This window comes from Sinocyclocheilus grahami, unplaced genomic scaffold, assembly GCF_001515645.1.
Source record: "Sinocyclocheilus grahami isolate Dianchi unplaced genomic scaffold, SAMN03320097.WGS_v1.1 scaffold599.1, whole genome shotgun sequence".
Classification (NCBI taxonomy): domain Eukaryota; kingdom Metazoa; phylum Chordata; class Actinopteri; order Cypriniformes; family Cyprinidae; genus Sinocyclocheilus; species Sinocyclocheilus grahami.
This window is the reverse complement of record NW_015505778.1, coordinates 1,167,398-1,186,543: the sequence shown is the minus strand read 5'-3', so window position 1 is coordinate 1,186,543 and position 19,146 is coordinate 1,167,398. Positions and strand designations below refer to the sequence as shown.

The window sequence follows — 19,146 nt, the reverse complement described above, 5'->3', positions numbered from 1 at the left end:
ACCATATATGCCAATAAAGAACCTTTATTTTATAGTGTATTTATGTATTTATATATATATACATACACACACACAAGTTTGGGATCAGTAAGTCTTTTATGCTCATCAAGGCTGCATTTATTTGATCAAAAATACAGAAAAAAAAAACAGTAATCTTGCAAAAAAAAAAAAGTTTTCTTACATTTTAGATTTACACAAATCTTACATTTCACTGCTGGTCATATATTCTCTATATAACCATGTATGTGACAAATAGAAAAAATTGAAATGATATTACAATATAAAATAATGGTTTCTATTTTAATATCCTCTAAAATATAATTTATTTCTGTGATGCAAAGCTGAATTTCCATCAGCCATTACTCCAGTATAAAATGTCACATGATCCTTCAGAAATCATTCTAATAGGCAGATTTATTATTAGAATTATCAATGCTGGCAACAGTTGTGCTGCCAAATATTTTTTTTTGGAAACTGCGATACTTTTTCAGGATTCTTTGATGAATAAAAAACAGAATTTATTCAAAATATAAATCTTTTCTAACAATATAAATCTTTGCTATCACTTCTTAATTTAACACACCCTTGCTGAATAAAAGTTTTAATTTCTTTCAAAAAAAAGAAAGAATAAACACTTTAACTGTAGTGTATATTGTTAGAAAAGATTTCTAGTTTAAATAAATGCTCTTCTCTTTAACTTTTTATTCATCAAAGAATCTTGAAAGAAGTAACACAAGTTCCAAAAAAAAACATTAAGCAGCAACAGTTTCCAGCACTGATAATAAATCAGCATATTCAGATTTCTGAAGCATCATGTGACACTGAAGATTGGAGTAATAATGCTGAAAATTCAGCTTTGCATCACAGGAATAAATTAGATTTTAATGTATATTAAAATAGAAAAACGTTATTTTACATCATAATAATATTTCACAATATTAAATTTTTTCCTGTATTTTTGATCAAATAAATGCAGCCTTGATGAGCATTAGAAAACTCCTGTAAAAACATAAAAATGTATTCTGATCCCAAACTTTTGACCGGTAGGGTATAGTATATATATATTTGAATTCTTTACTATCATGTTGAAAATAAAACACTAAAAACTAAAATCAATAATTTTAAATGCTAAAAGTGAATTTTTGCATCAGCATTATAACGTCAAGACAAATTTATTTGTATGACACTTTTGATAATACGCATCGTTTCAAAGCAGCTTTACAGAAAATCATATGATGTTAATAGTTATAATATCTTAACATCTTCATGCTTTGTAATCGTATTTAGCTGATTAGAGCTGGGTGATTATATAGTTACATTTTTGTGATGATACAAGCAGTTGAGATTTGTTATATAATATATATAACTTGATGCATAATTTAAGTGTACTGTATATATGCAGATGAAGGTGTACATACATATGTATCTAACTTTATATAACGAGTTAGGCGATAGTTTCTAGTGCTCTGCATTTATCCCATCCAAAGTGCGCACACACACACACCGTGAACACACACCCGGAGCAGTGGGTGTGTTGCATGATGTATACAAGTTAGGAAGTTCATGCATGAGGTGGCAAAAACCGCTCCATTGTTGACAAGAGGAACTTGCAAATACTAAATAGTAAGCACCCTTCACACTGTAAAACAGTCCAAAGCATCTTTGTGGAATGATTTTGAAGTTGGAGGAAAAGAGATGGAGTTTTTCACCCAAAACTACTTCTTTGAACCCGAGTACAAGGATGAAGAACTTAGATACAGTGGGCTGACCATTGTGGAACAAGTCTCAAGAGCCAGAATACACAGACCAATCATTAAATTGACACAAATACTAATATATAGCATCGACCATTCAACTTTTAGACAGGTGCCCTTCTTCATAGTTCTTGCCGCCTCTTGCGTGACCTTCCAAACAACCTTCTGGGTGTGAACTAAACCGAGCTGGACCAAGGCAAGCATTTGTAGTTAAAAAGTATATCATTTTTGAATTTTTGTTCTGAACATTACTGATCATTTCTCCAAGCTGGATTACTTTAAAGCTGTCTGTGGATTTTTGACTGTCAAAATGGTATCATTAGATGGAGAAAAATCCTGGAATGAGTTCTTCTAAAGCCTTAATATCACTTTGGCTGAAGAAAATAAGGTGGGTGTTACTATGAATTGGTGACAGACTAATTAATCTGCCAATTTTTGTCAATTTCCAGATCTCACCTCATACACGCTGACGCGACATGTCTGATCACTGGACTCGTTCTTGCGCTCGTTAAGGAGATGCTGCAGGAGAGTGCCGGCCAGAGAGGTGTCAGAGATGGAGTTGTAAAGATCCTCCAGTCGGCCGTAAGACAGGTAGCCCAACATGTTCAGACCGTTGTCAATGAAGAGACGCACAAACTGGGGTTTATTGTTCATCAGGGCATCAGTCATGGAATCTTCTAGATCTTCATACTGCGTATGCCAAAATATAACAACTTTAATTATTCACAATACATAACGCATAACATTAGTAGTTCATGTACATTTAAATATGAATACAAGGTTGTGGTTTTTTTTGAGTGGCCATAAATTCCTGTGCTTCTGAGAACTTCGTGGCTGAAGAAAATAAGGTGGGTGTTACTATGAATTGGTGACAGACTAATTAATCTGCCAATTTTTGTCAATTTCCAGATCTCACCTCATACACGCTGACGCGACATGTCTGATCACTGGACTCGTTCTTGCGCTCGTTAAGGAGATGCTGCAGGAGAGTGCCGGCCAGAGAGGTGTCAGAGATGGAGTTGTAAAGATCCTCCAGTCGGCCGTAAGACAGGTAGCCCAACATGTTCAGACCGTTGTCAATGAAGAGACGCACAAACTGGGGTTTATTGTTCATCAGGGCATCAGTCATGGAATCTTCTAGATCTTCATACTGCGTATGCCAAAATATAACAACTTTAATTATTCACAATACATAACGCATAACAGATTAGTAGTTCATGTACATTTAAATATGAATACAAGGTTGTTGTTTTTTTTGAGTGGCCATAAATTCCTGTGCTTCGGAGAACTTCTGAGAAATATGGGATGACTTGGTGAGTTAGTTAAAGTATGTTTAATAGTACCATAACGTCTCAAAAGACACACTACCATTCAAAAGTTTGGGGTGGTAAGATTTTTTGAAAGAAGTCTCTTCTGCTCACCAAGGCTGCATTTATTTGATCAGAAATACAGTAAAACAGTAATATTATGAAATATTACATTTTAAAATAATGGTTTTCTGTTTGAATATATTTTAAAATGTAATTTATTCCTGTGAGGCAAAGCTGAATTTTCAGCTTCATTACTTCAGTCTTCAGTGTCACATGATCCTTCAGAAATCATTCAAGAAACATTTATCATTATCAATGTTGAAAACATTTGTGCTGCTTAATATTTTGGTGGAAACCGATACATGGTTTCAGGATTTTTTGATAAATAGAAGGTTCAAAAGAACAGCATTCAATTTAAATTGAAATGTTTTGTAACAATATAAATGTCTTTACTGACACTTTTGATCAATTTATTGTATCTTTGCTGAATACATTTATTAATTTCTTTCTTATGGGCCCCAACCTTCTGAACATTAGTGTACATAAAAATGATATTCCTTAATTTATGTGAATGTCATTTTCAGTTTTGCCACTTACGTTTATGCTTTTGGCAGATGCTTTTATCCAAAGCGACTCTTCATTCAGTGTATACATTTAATCAATTCATGCATTTCCTGGGAATCAATCCCAAGACCTTGGCTTTTTTATTGCCATGCACTGCTGTTTAAATTACAGTAACACTCAACAACTTGCCCTAGTTCAAAAGCTAATATTTCTTACAATTCTCTACTGTACCTTCCAGTCAATGTTTCCATTGAAGAGTTCACTCTTGGCAATGTCCACTCTGTTCCAGGTTACAGCCAGCTTCAACTCATCAACATAGGGATTAGTGGTCACTGAAACCCGCTGTTTACTCGCTAACACACAGCAAAATTACATACATTAAAATATATGACATGTATAAACACCAAATGTCCACTGTAGACAGGAGTTAGAAGTGGAAGTGAGGTACAAACACTGCAATAACCAGTTTAAGTTTACCTTGCACAAGCACTTTAAGCATCACAGTGTCAAAATCATCCGTTCCTTCTGCGTGATAAATGGAGATGAGGTCTTTTTTCTGATAGATGCTTAAAACCTTTCAGGAGCCAGCCAAACAACAAGAAAAAAAATAAGTCAGTGCTCAAAAAAAGTGTCTGTGATATGAACTGACTGATATGGAGCCAAATTACAGGAGGATTAAAATGACTTTAGAAAGACAGGAAGGTCTACAAGTAAAATCAGTTGACTTTAGCTATCCTTGTTGCATTATTTGCCAGTGGTGACAATGAAAAAATTGGAAACGTATGTTTAGTGTTTTTCCCCCCAAAGTTTGTGTATGTGTAACACAAAAAGTATTTAAGGGGCGGTTTACACGCAACGTTTTGAGCCAAAAACTGGAAACTTTTTATGCGTTTTGACTGTTCGTTTACATGACAACAGCGTTTTGGGGACTGAAAACGCATATTTTTGAAAACGGGTTTCAAAGTGGAATTTTTTCAAAATGGCACCGTTGTCGTTTCCGTGTAAACACCCAATACCGGAATCTTTGAAAATGGTGACGTCATGCGCGTGCGTAGTACATGTTAGGTATGTAGACATGTGCAGTACATGTCAATTTTAAAGGCAAACATACACAACATACACAACAATGGCGGAGTATATGGTACTTTTGTTGCTGCTCAAGAGTTTGCTAACGCTTCTTCAGCAAAGTGTGGATTTACTTCACCAATAATACAACCAACAGCGGAGACGCATCATCCATCATATAATCTTCACTTCCCTACAGGTATTGTTTACTAACAAGGTGAACACGCCAACTACTGGCCTGGCATACGTAATACAGCGTTTTTGGCCGTTTTCGCGGATATGTGTAAACCAGTGTAAATGCGAATTGTTTTGAAAACATTGTCGCGTATACGTGAAACTTTTTAAAAACGCAAGGACCCACTCGGAGCGAGAACGAGGTGTGGCGGTGAGGACCCGGGGGAGAGGGGTAACATTGGTGCCGTGACCCGGATGGGAGTGTGGTTCAGGGGGGTGAGTGCAACGGAGACCAGTGGTAGGTGCTGTGCAGGTAAACCTCACTCCCCTGATCTCAAGAGACGCACTAGCGACTGACGCTAGGGGCTGCGGTCTTTAGCCTCCTTGTTAGTGTGTCCACCTCACATGCCGGTGACCCGGGTTCGAAACCCACTCGGAGCGAGAACGAGGTGTGGCGGTGAGGACCCGGGGGAGAGGGGTAACATTAACAACTGTTTCTTTTGGTTATCTTAATTTTAAGGCCTGTATGTGGTTCAGTCCTAGAAATATAGGGATCTCAATGTGGCTCAATGAGTAAATTGTTCACATTTTCAGCAAACAAAAATCAAAGGTCACTTGGGAATACAGATGTTACTTTTTTTAAAAGAGAAATGTCTGAAGGAAAGAAAACGTTGAATGTTGTAACATTTTTGAACTGTCATCATTGGCATTTATTGCAACAAAAATTGCTAAAGTCAAATTTTACCAGTAGACCTACCCCTGTAATGTGGCTCTAAATATCAGGTGAAAATTGTCATTTTGACACCCCTTTTCAAAATAGCGGAATACTCAGTAAATTCTAAGCCATGACAATAATATTCTGGCTTTCATCATTATTTATGTTTTTCTTTCTTCAGAAAAAAAAAAAAATTTGAGCTGGGGAGGTTTCTGAAGTTCTGTCACAAAATAGCCCACTTTGATGATGTTATATGATTAAGTAAAGAGTGTGACGTTCACCTTGTCAACAAGCTTGTCCATGTCTCGCTCTGAAGGAAAGTATTTTTTTACTTTCGTGGCTATTCGTTCTCTAAGCTCCACGTTGGGAGTGCCTTCCTCCTTCTCTGCTCCAAGTACAGGCACTGAAGCAGACTGCACGTTCTCCACGATGTCACTCACAAGATTGGCAAGCCCACCCGAACCAGCCAGGACCAACCAGGGCATTGAATTCATCAGAGAGGTATCTAATGCCTGAGATGAAGAAACATGGTAAAGGGCCGTTCACACAGATTGCATCTCTGCGTCAAAAAACATGAGATGCAGCGCACAGGAATGGTTAAAAATAAATAAATAAATGCAGAATGCCATGTTGCCATCAAATAAAACAGTTGCCATGTCAACTTGCTACAGTAAACAAAAGCTCACAATGCGAGTGGCGCTGCTTGTAAAAGTTGAAAAAGGTGTCTTAAAACCCAGCGCTCATGTGCGAGATGCTGCAAAAGACGCGAGACGTGAGCGCAATGGTCATACACGTCCGTCTAGCACCTGTTTACGTGGAAAAACAATGGAAAAGTAGTGCACTGAAATGGAAAAACGTGTTCTGTGTGAACGGTTCCTTAGAGAAAAATTAAAGGGATAGTTCATTCAAAAATGAAAATTTGCTGTTAATTTACTCGAGATGTAGGAGTCTGTTTTTCTTCAGTAGAACAGTAAAGAAGATTGGTCAGTGGCTACCAGCACTTGAGAGTCAAAAAAGCATATACAGGCAAGACAAAATGAATACCGGTGACTCCTGACAATATATTTAGGTCTTATGAAGCGAAACAATTGGTCTGTACAAGAAACTTAACATTTACAGCATCATTACCTGTAACCCAGAGTCTCAGGCATCTAGGGAAGTCCAATACTTTTCCACAAACTTTTTTTTTTTTTCTTCAGATAGTTTGTTTCAATGAACTGGTTCAAATAACTGATTTACCAGGTTGTTTACGTAACCACACACTGATATCATGTATATGCAATTATATTAAAGCACTCGATGTGAACAAATGTTTTATAAACAAATTAAATAAAATTTAAGTCAAAGTTTTTGTTCCTGTTTTATTTATGTTGATGTCACAGCTTGCAGACGATCGCTACGCAAAAGCTTTGCAGGCTCGTGACTCTTTAGCTCCTATTTAGCTGTATCTCTCTTTTATAAATCTGATAAAACTAAAGACTCTTTGGAGATATGAAGGATGCAGTTCTACTCTATAGGTACTCAAGATTAACATGAGATTGGCAGAAACTGTGCGTGTTATGTCCCTTTTAACTCGTAGATCTATGCTGGTCAAGCCAAGAAATGTTTCAGATTATTCATTCTGATTTGATGAACTGGTTCATCCAGTTCATTTAAAAGAACCAGTTCAAAAGAATGATTCATTTGCAAACTGGGTATCACTCCAGACCATGTGCCTGTGGCTCTAGATGACAGGTAATAATATTGTAAATAATGTTCAGTTTGTTGCACAGACCTATCGTTTAGCTTCATAACACATCAATATATCATCAGGATTCATGGTATTAATTTTGTTTTTCCTGTATATGCTTTTTTTTATTCTCAAGTGCTGGTAGCCACTGACTTGCTTTTTATAAATTACCAAGAACCGTGGTTTCTGCTAAAAATCTTCTTTACTGTTCTACTGAAGGAAAAAAAGGTCACTTACATCTAAATTACAGAGGAAGTTTTGTGTTTAATAAAACTAATCTCCTCACCTCCACCATGGAAGTTTCTCCAGATATCAGCATATTCAGAACAGGAATCTCAATGCTTGCACTGCCTGCATATGAGATGATGCATTTAAGCAATTGCATATCAGTCAGTATGAAATCCTTGTTGCTATAATGAAACAGATCTTACAATAAAATACATAAAACATTATATTAAACACATAATATATTTAAACATATTAAACATTCCTACTGAATTTGATTGATATTGTTCATATAATTCAGCTAATATAACGTTAAAGTTTCAGTAATATACTCGTATTATTGTCAAACTTTGTCAAATTCCATCATCACATTCCCTTCTGTGGACGCTGCCTTTATACTAAAATGTATACTAAATTTCTTTATACTAAAAGATTTGTCCTCTCTTGCAATAGCTCAAAATGACCATTAGGTGGCAAAAACCTCTCCCTTGTTCAAATCAAGGTTTTGCTGGTTAGCCGGTTACAAGTCTGTTCGATGAAACAACTGCAACGAATCCAAGCAATGTAAAGTCAACTCTACATCAATAATATTCTATTAAACACAAATGCATCATGAACATTTATAAACCATTCCTAAGAAGAGAAGAGTGCCATTCAGTTTTATTTTGTACCTGGACGCTGACGTGAAATGTGATTCTCCAGACGGCCTCTGAAAATGACCTCCCCACCTTTACGTCCTACGGTCCCATCATCCACCAGAAGGAAAGCCTTGTAGTTATTATCCAGACACCAGGAGTCACGTGTTGCATTTTGGACAAAATACTTTGCAGGGAAACTTCCCTAAGAGAAACCGAAAGACACTGTTGTTCTGAAAGACTGTGAACCACAAGCTAGTACATCTGCATATTGGGGTATGATTTTTTTGCACTTGAGTGTTATTGGGGGAAGTCTGCCTTTTTTATCGACTATGTTCGGAATTGCATACTACCATACTCCTCTTACTATTTCTGAAGTACATAGCATGTATGGTCTGAACATTACGCTCCGCAAGCTTGTTTTTGCCACAGAATAAAAAAAATAAAATAAAATAAATGCAATTGCTACTTTCTCACAATTCTGACTTTTTTTCTTGCTATTCTAAGGGGGAAAAAATTATTTCGAGATATAAATCCAGAGATATAAGTCCAGATCACTCCCCTCATCTCAGGGAACCGAGGTTACGTTAGTAACCAAAGCATTCCCTTTCTAAACAGTTTCTCTCTTGGGCAGCCATGTCTGGTACCTCCAGAGTACAGCCACCAGGAGGACTGAGCATCCAACTTCCCTAACTCACCTGATGATATGAGGGAGCAAGGAAATCGGAGTGAATGCATACAGGAGAGTGCTGGGCCGATCGTGGGCCAGAGCATATTGCTCCTTGAAGAAATAAGTAGGGCAATGAGAGTTGTCTTCTGAGGCGAAGAGGTCCACGTCTGCCCTCTCGAAGACAGACCAAATCGTCTGAACTACTACATTGATGCATTGCAGACAGCATGTCTGCTCCTTGGTTCAGTCTGCCCGGCACATGAACTGCCCTGAGTGAACACAGGTTGCAATGTGCCCATAAAAGAGGTCTCGCCATCCTGTAGAGGGAGCATGACCTGAGACCGCCTTGAAAGCATTAGCATCAGCTCCTTAAAAGCATAAGGATTCGGGCTGGACTCATCCATTGCATGGAGGAGTTTGGCTTGAAACACTTGAAGCACCACCATCGTGTGAAGCACTGAGGCAGCTTGTCCAGCTGCTAAATAAGTCCTGCCCACTAGAGCTGAGGTGGTCCTGCAGGGCTTGGAGGGGTGCACAGGGCCGATGGAAGGCAGAGATGTGCCTTCATTGAAGGCAATCCGCGAGCGAAGCAGGGCGAGACTCATGCTCTCGCAGTGAAAGCAGTCTGTCTCAGTGTGCGCAGAACTTAACGTGGGCGTGGCTCAGGCAAGCGATGCACTTACTGTGCCCATCTGAGGCATGCAGGGGTGCCCGACACAAGCTACACTCGTAGCACGGCATTTGCAACAATGCCACAGAAATTTGCTCCTAGGAAATTTGCTTTTTGTAATCGCCGGATGGCCGCAGGGGAGAAGCGCTGAAGAGGAGCATCTTTCTGCTGCCGGGGCACTTCTATGGTAAAAGCAGGTTTGTTCGTTCTTCTTCTTCAGAGTCCAGTGAAGAGATGATCCTCGTGCTGAATAGGGATGTAACGATTACCGGTTTGACGATAAATCATGATAAACTTCCCCACGGTTAGTATTACTGTTTCATCTTTTAATTATCACTTATCATTGTCAGCGAGTGGATTTACAGAGACTTATATTTACATTCAGCCTGTGAGCAGTTTCTGTCTGGCCAAAAACGGACCGAATTTGCATGCCCTGCTGTAAATTTTGATCGGTTGATGAAAAACAAGCTTATGTGGATTCTACACATTTAAACAATTCAGATAAGTTATCTACAATTATTTATGGAGCAGATCAAATGCATATAATCATTTATTAATCATTTATCATTTTGACTTATATATTTTCTTTATTTAAAGGCTGAAATGTGAGGTTTACCTTTTTATTAAACTTTTTCAAAGCTTTCTTTAAACATTTACATTAGATATTTCAACATGCTATTAAACTGTTGTCAGTCAAGTTGTCATTTAAAATCCGAACATCATTGGTAATGTTATTGTTTTAGTGATTATGCAAACAAAAAGTCATTTTATTTGTTGATAATACTGATAACCGTGATAATTTTGGTCACTATAATCATGATAAGAAATTTTCATACTGTTACATCCCTAGTGCTGAAGAAGAAAATTCTGATGAAAGCGCATTCAGTTCCAAATGTTTTGGCAGGCTGAAATGCCATTTGTTTGTGCAGCTATACAAACATGAGCAAATCAGACTTCAGTATACAAAGTTGTACTTACCGTTTAAAAAAAATTTTTATTCCATGGCAAAAACAAAAAAACAGAATTGTAAGATGTAAACTCAGAATTAGAAGTTTATATTAAGAGTAACTATATACAGTATATATAGTGTATAGAGGGAATATGTTTTTGGGAACATTTATTTTCAAGATACATGTTGTTTATTTGTAGGAAGTGTACAATATTTAGTATTAAGTATGCCTAGTATTGCACCGTCAGTAATGTAATGTATTTAGTAGTGTTACCTCAGGGTTAACAAGCTGTTGGCGGTTATGTACCAGACCCCAGGGAGCAATGCCTATAGGAACCACTTTATTGAAAGTGGTGGAAGACACTGCAGAGGCATGATCTCTCACAGCCTCTCCTACACACCTGCCGATGCCTTCCCTCAGTCCTGCGGTTATGATCCACGCTCCTATACATCCAAAATCAAAATCCCAAAGTTTAATCAGCTAAAGAGAACCCCACATCACACCCATCCTGGTCTTACTCCACTGGCTCCCAGTTGTGGCCAGAATAAAATTTAAAGACCCCCTGTGGTGAAAATCAAATTTTTAATGTTGTAAAATTAGTAAAGACAAACACTTAGCAAATTCATCAGTTGGTACAAAGACTCAAAAATGCAGTTTGAAACCACCTGCCATCACAAACATGTGACTAATCCCATCAACTTGTGGGATGGGGCTTTTCATATCATTAGCAAAGTGTTTCTACAAAAGGATGTTGATTTTTAGAAGGCAGCAGTCTGAGATGGTGAATGATACCATGGTTTATGTAACATTAGCAAAACATTATTAACTGATTGACAACAAAGTCAAGCCAAAAGCTGATGATATCTATTACAGTTAAATTAGTTAACCAAGCTAATGTGGAGCAGGTCTGGGCTGGTGTGATTGAGTAGAGGCATGCATATTATTTGCATATTCATGAATCCGTGTATACGTAATGAGGGTTGTAGAGTTATATTCAAGCCAATTTAAGACATGAAGAAATTATTTTCACAGGAAAAATAAACATTTAAATTCTGTAATTTTAATTATTAAAGATGAGCTTTAAGGGATATAATTAGTGAATGCGGGGGGACTTGAATGAATGAGCAATGCCTTGTTATTAGTGCTGTCAAACGATTAATCGCATCCAAAATAAAAGTTTTTGTTCACATAATATACGTGTGTGTGTACTGTGTATATTTGTTATGTATATATAAATATACAAACCTACATGTATATATTTTAAAAATACATGTATATATTTATATTCATATGCAATTTATATTATATATAAATATTTTATACATAAACAAAACATTTTTCTTAAATATATACATGCATGTGTATGTATTTATATACATAATAAATATACACAATACACACATATATTATGTAAACAAAAACTTTTATTTTGGATGCGACAGCACTACATATATAACCTTGTATAAAGCCTCGCCTTGTATAAAGATGAATGTATGATTCATATAATTGCTTGCAATACCCGTCACTGAGTAAATTCACTGTGGTCATGCACTTCTCTTTTTCTCATTATGCATTTCAGGTGACATTTACAAACAAAAAGTCACATGGCATACAAACCTTTTTACAAATAAACAACTAACATGTTCTTAAAACAAGCAAGTCTAAAAATTACAGTCTGGAGATCGAAAACTTCTACTCAAATATCAACACTTTAACACTGTTGTGAAAGCAGCAGAATGAAAATGAATGAACAGTAAATGAATCATATTATGTGAGGAGAGAATACGACACCTGTGCTCTGTGCTGCTTTAACCAGCCCCTGCTTCAACACGTCTCGCACCCAGCTCTTGACCTTTGACCTTCCTTCACCACCAACCACTGACACCACCAGGTTTGGCTGCCTCAGTTTCCAGTGTTTTCTCATGAAATCAAAGACCCTGGAAGGATCCGTAGTGCTGGAGAAACGCAGAAACTGGAATAAAGAGAAGGATTAAAGGGTTAGTTCATCCAAAAATGAAAATTCTGTCATTAATCACTCACCCTTGTGTTGTTCGAAACCCGCAAGACCTTCGTTCATCTTCGGAACACAATTTAAGATATTTTTGATGAAATCTGAGGGGTCTCTGACCCTCCCATAGACAGCAAGGTAACTACCACTTTCAAGGTCCAGAAAAGTACCAAGATGATCGACAAAGTAGTCCGTGTGACATCAGTGGTTCACTTGCACCTGACCTAGATCCGGCGTGATGACGTCATTCTGGATCTGGGTCAGTGCTGCCACACGCTCGCGTCATGGTACTGTTGTGAACGTGCGTCCAAAGTGACGCAGTAGAGACAAAAATGTGGAATAAAGTCGTTATTTTTGTTTTCTTTGCACAAAAAAGTATTCTCGTAGCTTCGTAACTTTACAGTTGAACCACTGATGTCACACGGACTACTTTGTCGATCATCTTGGTACTTGGAAGGGTACCAAGTAAGGTATCCTTGGAAGGGAAGTAAGATTAAAATGGGAATTAAAGGTGAAAAGCAACTGTAAATTACAAAAACAAACTACTAATTTGTGACATATGGTTGTTTCGTCAACTATGGGCAAATTTTCTGTGAAATTAAAACTATACACGGTTTACTAAGAAAATTATTTTTGTGCTTTTCTGTGCCCTTGACACAGACCAAAACATTCTAAAAAAATAATAATAATAAATAAATTTAAAAAATAATAATACTTAATTACTGCACATAAATTAATCTAAACAACAAGTGAAAACAAACTTTTTTAATAATTATTAAGAGAAGGGTGTTAAGATCAAAACAGGAATCCAGCCAAAGAGCAACTTTAAATTACAAAAATAAACTTCACCTACCTGTTTCTTCACCTACAGGCAATGTTTATGTCCCAGGGGTTGATTATGATTAAAAATGTTTGTTATATGAAGCCCAAATTAAAACATGACAATTATGTTTTAAAAATGTTTTTATATAAATATTTAATTATTTTACCTGTGCCACAGACCAGAAAAGTTTTTTAAAATATCATTTATTACTGATTTACTTATTTAATATTAATTATTCTAAACAAAATGTATAAACAAACAATCATTAAGTGAAAATTGCAAAATGCGATATCCGCCGAGTTATTCTGTCATGTTTTCTCCCTTTCTTTCCAAACTGCGACAAACGCCAGTCTCCCTTTTCTGCAGAATGCGATATATCCGCTCAACCAATCACAGCGCACCATTCCACGCACTCTAATGGCAGCGCTTTGAATACACCCGGCATATTGTGTAGCTTGTCAGTGTAAGTGTTTTTATTTATGCCATTAATGTTTTTGTTAATACAGCATATACAGGGCCGGATTTACCTCTTTTTGTGACACAGGCAAAACAATTTTTTGGGCCCCCCTTCCCTATTAATATAATAGGCCTAATATTACCACCCAAGCAAACAAAAATATATCTTAATCAGAGGAAACTGTTACAGTGTTTTCTATCACAATAAGCGCTTGCGTTCAGTCAATAAAAATCGATTGTAGTTCTTAATTTGTTTGAGAACTGAGAAAGACCATTCCATTAATAGGTGTGGCGACGTGGCCACATAACCACTTCGGGAGTGCATTATTTCTCTAATCATTTTAATGGCCTAGAGTCACAATTACACATTGTCCAGATGATTTGTTTCAAGACATTTGACATGTTTCCATCCTGAAATCTCGTGTTGAACTAGCTAATTTTTTACGCACCTCATCCCAAACCTTTCGTTGCAAATTCCAAAACGTCATTTTAGAGCATATAACAGAGGCTTGATATGGCCATTGATATGCAGGCTAATGCAGTTATTAGAGAGAGAGAGAGAGAGAGAGAGAGAGAGAGAGAGGGAGAGAGGGAGAGAGGGAGAGAGAGATTAAGTGTGTGTGAATACTTCCATCTGTGCGTCTCTCAGCAGTATTCAGCAGCAGCATCTACTAATATTGAATCTTTAAGTTGAACTGCTTCAAGAACCTCGCTACTGAGAAATGTCATGTAGCTTTTCAGCTGAGAAAACTATTTTATTGATAAATTCGCCGGGCAGCCGCAGCTCTGACAACAAGTTTCTGTCTATGTTGTGTATTTTCAACAGTTTCGATATGAAAAATAACTTTTATATTGATTCAATGGATTTATTGCGTTTTGGGGAGAAAAAAAAGTGTCATGGATTTATTGCATTTTGGGGAAAATAAATAAAATGTTATAATAAATCCTTGAAAATCTAAATCTGGATTTGAATTTTTAATGTTATTATAACCTAAAGATGCTATGTAAAAGTTTGAAACAGAAAATAGTGGTTTTCATCTTGCCACTTTCTTGGTAAAAACACATTTTTACTCAAATTCATCAAAATGGATTTATAGCGTTTTGGAACCAAACTCCCCCCACACACACACACACACACACACATATATATATATATATATATATATATATACACACACACAATTCATTTAAATCTGATTATGTTGCATAGAACTGAATAGAAATATATTTATATTTAATATTAATATAGTTTCTGTCCAGTTTTATTGTTTTACTTTCAATAAAAGTGTGGTTATTTTATTGGCTTGTATTTTATAAAGTTAAATTAAATAGTTTTTCGGGCAAGTGCACCCAGAATTTTCCGTTTCGGCCCAGAATTTCCATTCCGGTGCATCTCTAATAATATATATTTCTATGTGTGTGTGTGTGTGTGTGTGTGTGTGTGTGTGTGTCTGTCCCAGACTACTAATATCAATAAAGTTTTTTTTTTGTTTTTTTTTCATATCTCATACAGGATTCAGCCAGGCTCACTACAGCCGCAATGGCATTAATTTGAACATATATATAAGGAACTCACATAGCTGTGTCTCTTGCCGGCTCCTGCAAACTCCAGTTCTCCATAGGCATCTGTGGGCTGCTCGGAGGAGTGCTGTGTGCTGTCCCAGTGACAGACAATGGCTGTGCTGAAGTAATCGCCCAGGGCCACTGAGGGGTGGAAGTCTCGCGTGGCCCCACACTGACACAGACTGCCATTGCTACAAAAAAATAAAAAATAAAAAAACGGTCAGAGGATCTGTGCTCTGACGAAGAGGTACTGAATACTCACTAAACGTCAACCATCTTACCTGAAAGAGTCCTCCACAAATGTTGTGCACACTCTCTTTTTAAAGAACACTGGAATCCAGCTCTAAAATCAATAACACATACTTTTAAATAATACACTATAAAACATGATACAACTGTGGTCTTGGACTTACACTGTCAACAAGTTACCAAGATAAAGTCAGTGGTATTAAAGGTGGGGTAAGCGATTTTTCAAAAACGCTTTAGAAAACCGATTCGGGCCGAATAGCAAAACAAACTTGTAGCCAATCAGCAGTAAGGGGCGTGTCTACTCGTGATGTGGAGGAGAGAGGGTTCAGTGCACAGGACGGACATTAGCGAGCCGAGCGACAGAAAGATAGAGATGGCGGATAAAAAAAACAAAAGAGGAAAACGTCTGCGGAACAAAAGAAGGCTTAAGGCAAGAAGTAGGACCCGTGTAAATATCGGATCAGCTTTCCAGCGCTGGAGAGAACTCAAGGAGCGGAAGGCCTGCGATCGGACGCCGAGGTTGCTTTGTTTCTTCTCGATAGGTGACTAACACCGTGTCTGCGCCACAACAGCTAAAGTCTGTCTAGTACACTGGACGCGACAAAACGATCGCTGAAAATCATTTGAAATTTGTGTCAGTGCGCAGCAGCAGTTTTCTGTCAGGGATTTGTCGTGTCCAGTGTAGACCATAGATATGTATATATATCTATGGTGTAGACAGCATCACTGATTATAATGAGTTCTAAAGTATTTTGTCGCGCCGCGCCACTCGTGTCCGGTGTAGACACGGTGTAACATTGGTTTTGCTTTGTTTCACAGAACTAATCATTGCCTGTGTTGCGTACATATGTGAGGGGCGGAGCTATCAAAATAGGGGCGAGACCCTTTTGGGATAGGGGCGTGTTTGTTTTGGTGATTTCAAATGTCAACATTGGCTACCAGAAATCACTTACTCTGCCTTTAAGCTGATCATGTGATTCATTGAGGAAAAAATACTGAGCGCAACTTTAAAATGTGTAACACATTATCTTATTGGTAACACTTTACTGTAGGGTCACTATTAATGAGAAATATATTTTTAAAGCATGTATTCATTTTTGTTAATGTTAGTAAAATAATTGTTAATTATTCATGTTAGTTCACAGTGCATTAATAGTCCAAACAGCTGATAAAAACATCACAATAATTCACAAGTAATCCACACCACTCCAGTCCATCAGTTAATGTTTTGTGAAGTGAAAAGCTGTGTGTAAGAAAAAAATCCATCATTAAAGTGTGTTCAACTTCAGACGGTTTCTTCCAGCTAAAATGTGAGTCCATAATTTATAATATTGGATTACTTGTGGATTATTGTGATGTTTTTATCAGCTGTTTGGACTCTCATTCTGACGGCACCCATTCACTGCAGAGCATCCATTGCTGAGCAAGTGATGCAATGCCACATTTCTGCAAATCGACCACAAAACTAGGTTAAACGGCTCACTTCACCCCGACTTGACTTGTAATTTTATCATTAAGTCCCCACCCACCTCTTTCATCAAATAAGCAAGTCAAACCAGTTTACCCTTTACAGAACCTCATCACTTATTTAGACTAGAAGAACTGTTAAGCTTTGTGTGTAGTGTCCCTGCAGTGTCTGGTGCACTGAAACACCAAAGCACAAACTTTACTGATGCACAGTACAATTAACTACTATCATTAAACAGTTCTTCAAGGGAATTTGGGGTAATACTTTTTGGAGAAATAGGATAAGTACTTTAAACAGTTCAAAGTACATCTTCTGAGAACTTTAATGCAACTTTAAATAAAATTATTAAATAATTCTGCTAAATGACTAATTTACTTTCTTAGATAAACTTACCCTACATATGTGTGTGTGTTTACATTGATTAGAATTGAATTGCTGTCATAGAAAATGGAATTGAAATTCCATAAAACAGAGTATAAATTAATGATGAATGTTTTTATCCTGTTTATCATCAACTTTTTTACAGCTTATAAGTCACTTTATATATAAATAACAGATTGAAATCTGGAAAATTATATGCTTTTTTTTTTACTTTATCGTGTAAGTAAACTAGGGGTTTTAAAGGGGTCATATGATGCGATTTCAAGTTTTCCTTTATCTTTGGAGTGTAACAAGCTGATTGTGCATAGATAAGATCCCTGAAGTTGCAAAGAATAAAGTCTCAAAACCAAAGAGATATTATTTATCAAAGTTAAGACTCTGCCACGCCCCCCTAACGGCTCGTTCTAACACGCCCCCACATATCTACCTCACTGTGTGGAAATATTTGCATAATGCCACCCAAATGTGCACGCAAAGAAAGAAGGCGTGGTTTCAGTAACCGCAGTTAGTGTTGAAGCAGCATGTCAGAGAGACGCTGTGTGTTTCAGTGCAAAAGCAAAAGCGCTTTATTTGGCCTTCCGAAAGTAGATGCATTTAGAAATCTTTAAGATTACTTACAACAGAATAGCAATGCATTTTATGGACGACCGTTTCGTGAACCTAGGAGAGGAGGTCATTCTGACTTTGCTATGACAATCTGGCACTTCTGAATCAGCTACTGTTTTGTTATTAGTTTAAGTATTTGCTATTGACTGTTCAAATGCGGGGTCTGTCTTTACATTTATTTTGAAAGATGAAGCTCGCGATTATGGTAAGGGGCGTTACATTTCCGACGAGTGCTTGCGGTGTTCGGCCAATCACAATGCACTGGGTCAGCTGGCCAATCAGAGCAGACTGCGCTTGTCGGAAGGAGGGACTTTGTAGAAAACGAAGCGTTTGAGAGAGGCGGGGCATAGAGGACCTACAATAATGTACAGTATTTGAAAAATAATGTGTTTTTGTAACATTAAAGCATGTCAACATATTCTGTTACACCAAATACACAAAATAATGATCTTTAAAAAAGCATCATATGACCCCTTTAATATTCAAACTCCCCTCAATATATATAAAAAAACACAAATAGTCAAATACTTCAATAAAACACTTGTAGTACAATAAAAAGGTACAACAAATGTTACTGCACTTTAACTTGAACACTGTAGTTAGTAACACTCTAGAAGAAGCTCATGCCAAACACACATGCACAGTCTTGTAATAACCCATGGCATGTTGTTTTTGAGAAACTCCCTGCAGTCCTGCTCAAAGCAACATTAAATCGAAACCATACCGAATTGCAAGCAGTCCGTCTTTGTATTATCAAGAACATAATAAATGGCCATCAAAAGGTTGGAGCGTGCTTGTAAAAATACAAAATCAAGGCAAAGAAGTGCTTCGGTTTGTAGCTATAGGTGCTGCAAGTAATTTTCTGCCAGACCTACCAGATCTTGTTTCGGCATCACGGCCACTGCACCTTCTTCAGCTTCCTTTTCATTCATCTTGGCTTGTTTATGGACTTTATAAAGTCGCTGTTTGTCGTGAGTTTGACTTCAGAGCGCTCAGTCCATGACACCCGTGAACGAGGAAGTCCGGGAGCGCTCGAGACTCTACCTGGGCGCTCAGGTGTTAAGGCGCGCAGGGTGTGAGTGCAGAGGAGAGAGCAGGAAGAGGCACGTGATTGGAGACGAGAAAAAGACG

General features: G+C 37.3%; 1 protein-coding gene across 2 annotated transcripts in view; it reads right to left on the bottom strand.

Moving 5' to 3' along the window:
* Positions 1-19,076, bottom strand: part of LOC107557378 (transient receptor potential cation channel subfamily M member 4-like) — a 31,450-nt gene extending 12,374 nt beyond the window's left edge. For both annotated transcript variants that reach the window (XM_016240783.1, XM_016240784.1), the window contains exons 1-11: positions 18,891-19,076; positions 15,593-15,654; positions 15,325-15,502; positions 12,253-12,433; positions 10,735-10,904; positions 8,208-8,376; positions 7,598-7,662; positions 5,864-6,094; positions 4,106-4,202; positions 3,860-3,981; positions 2,671-2,904 (exon numbers count right to left, since the gene is read on the bottom strand). In XM_016240783.1, the coding sequence (XP_016096269.1) occupies positions 2,671-2,904; positions 3,860-3,981; positions 4,106-4,202; positions 5,864-6,094; positions 7,598-7,662; positions 8,208-8,376; positions 10,735-10,904; positions 12,253-12,433; positions 15,325-15,502; positions 15,593-15,654; positions 18,891-18,947 (1,566 nt within the window). In that variant the 5' untranslated portion in view covers positions 18,948-19,076. The remainder of the gene's footprint in view (positions 1-2,670; positions 2,905-3,859; positions 3,982-4,105; positions 4,203-5,863; positions 6,095-7,597; positions 7,663-8,207; positions 8,377-10,734; positions 10,905-12,252; positions 12,434-15,324; positions 15,503-15,592; positions 15,655-18,890) is intronic.
* Positions 19,077-19,146: the final 70 nt, after the last annotated feature.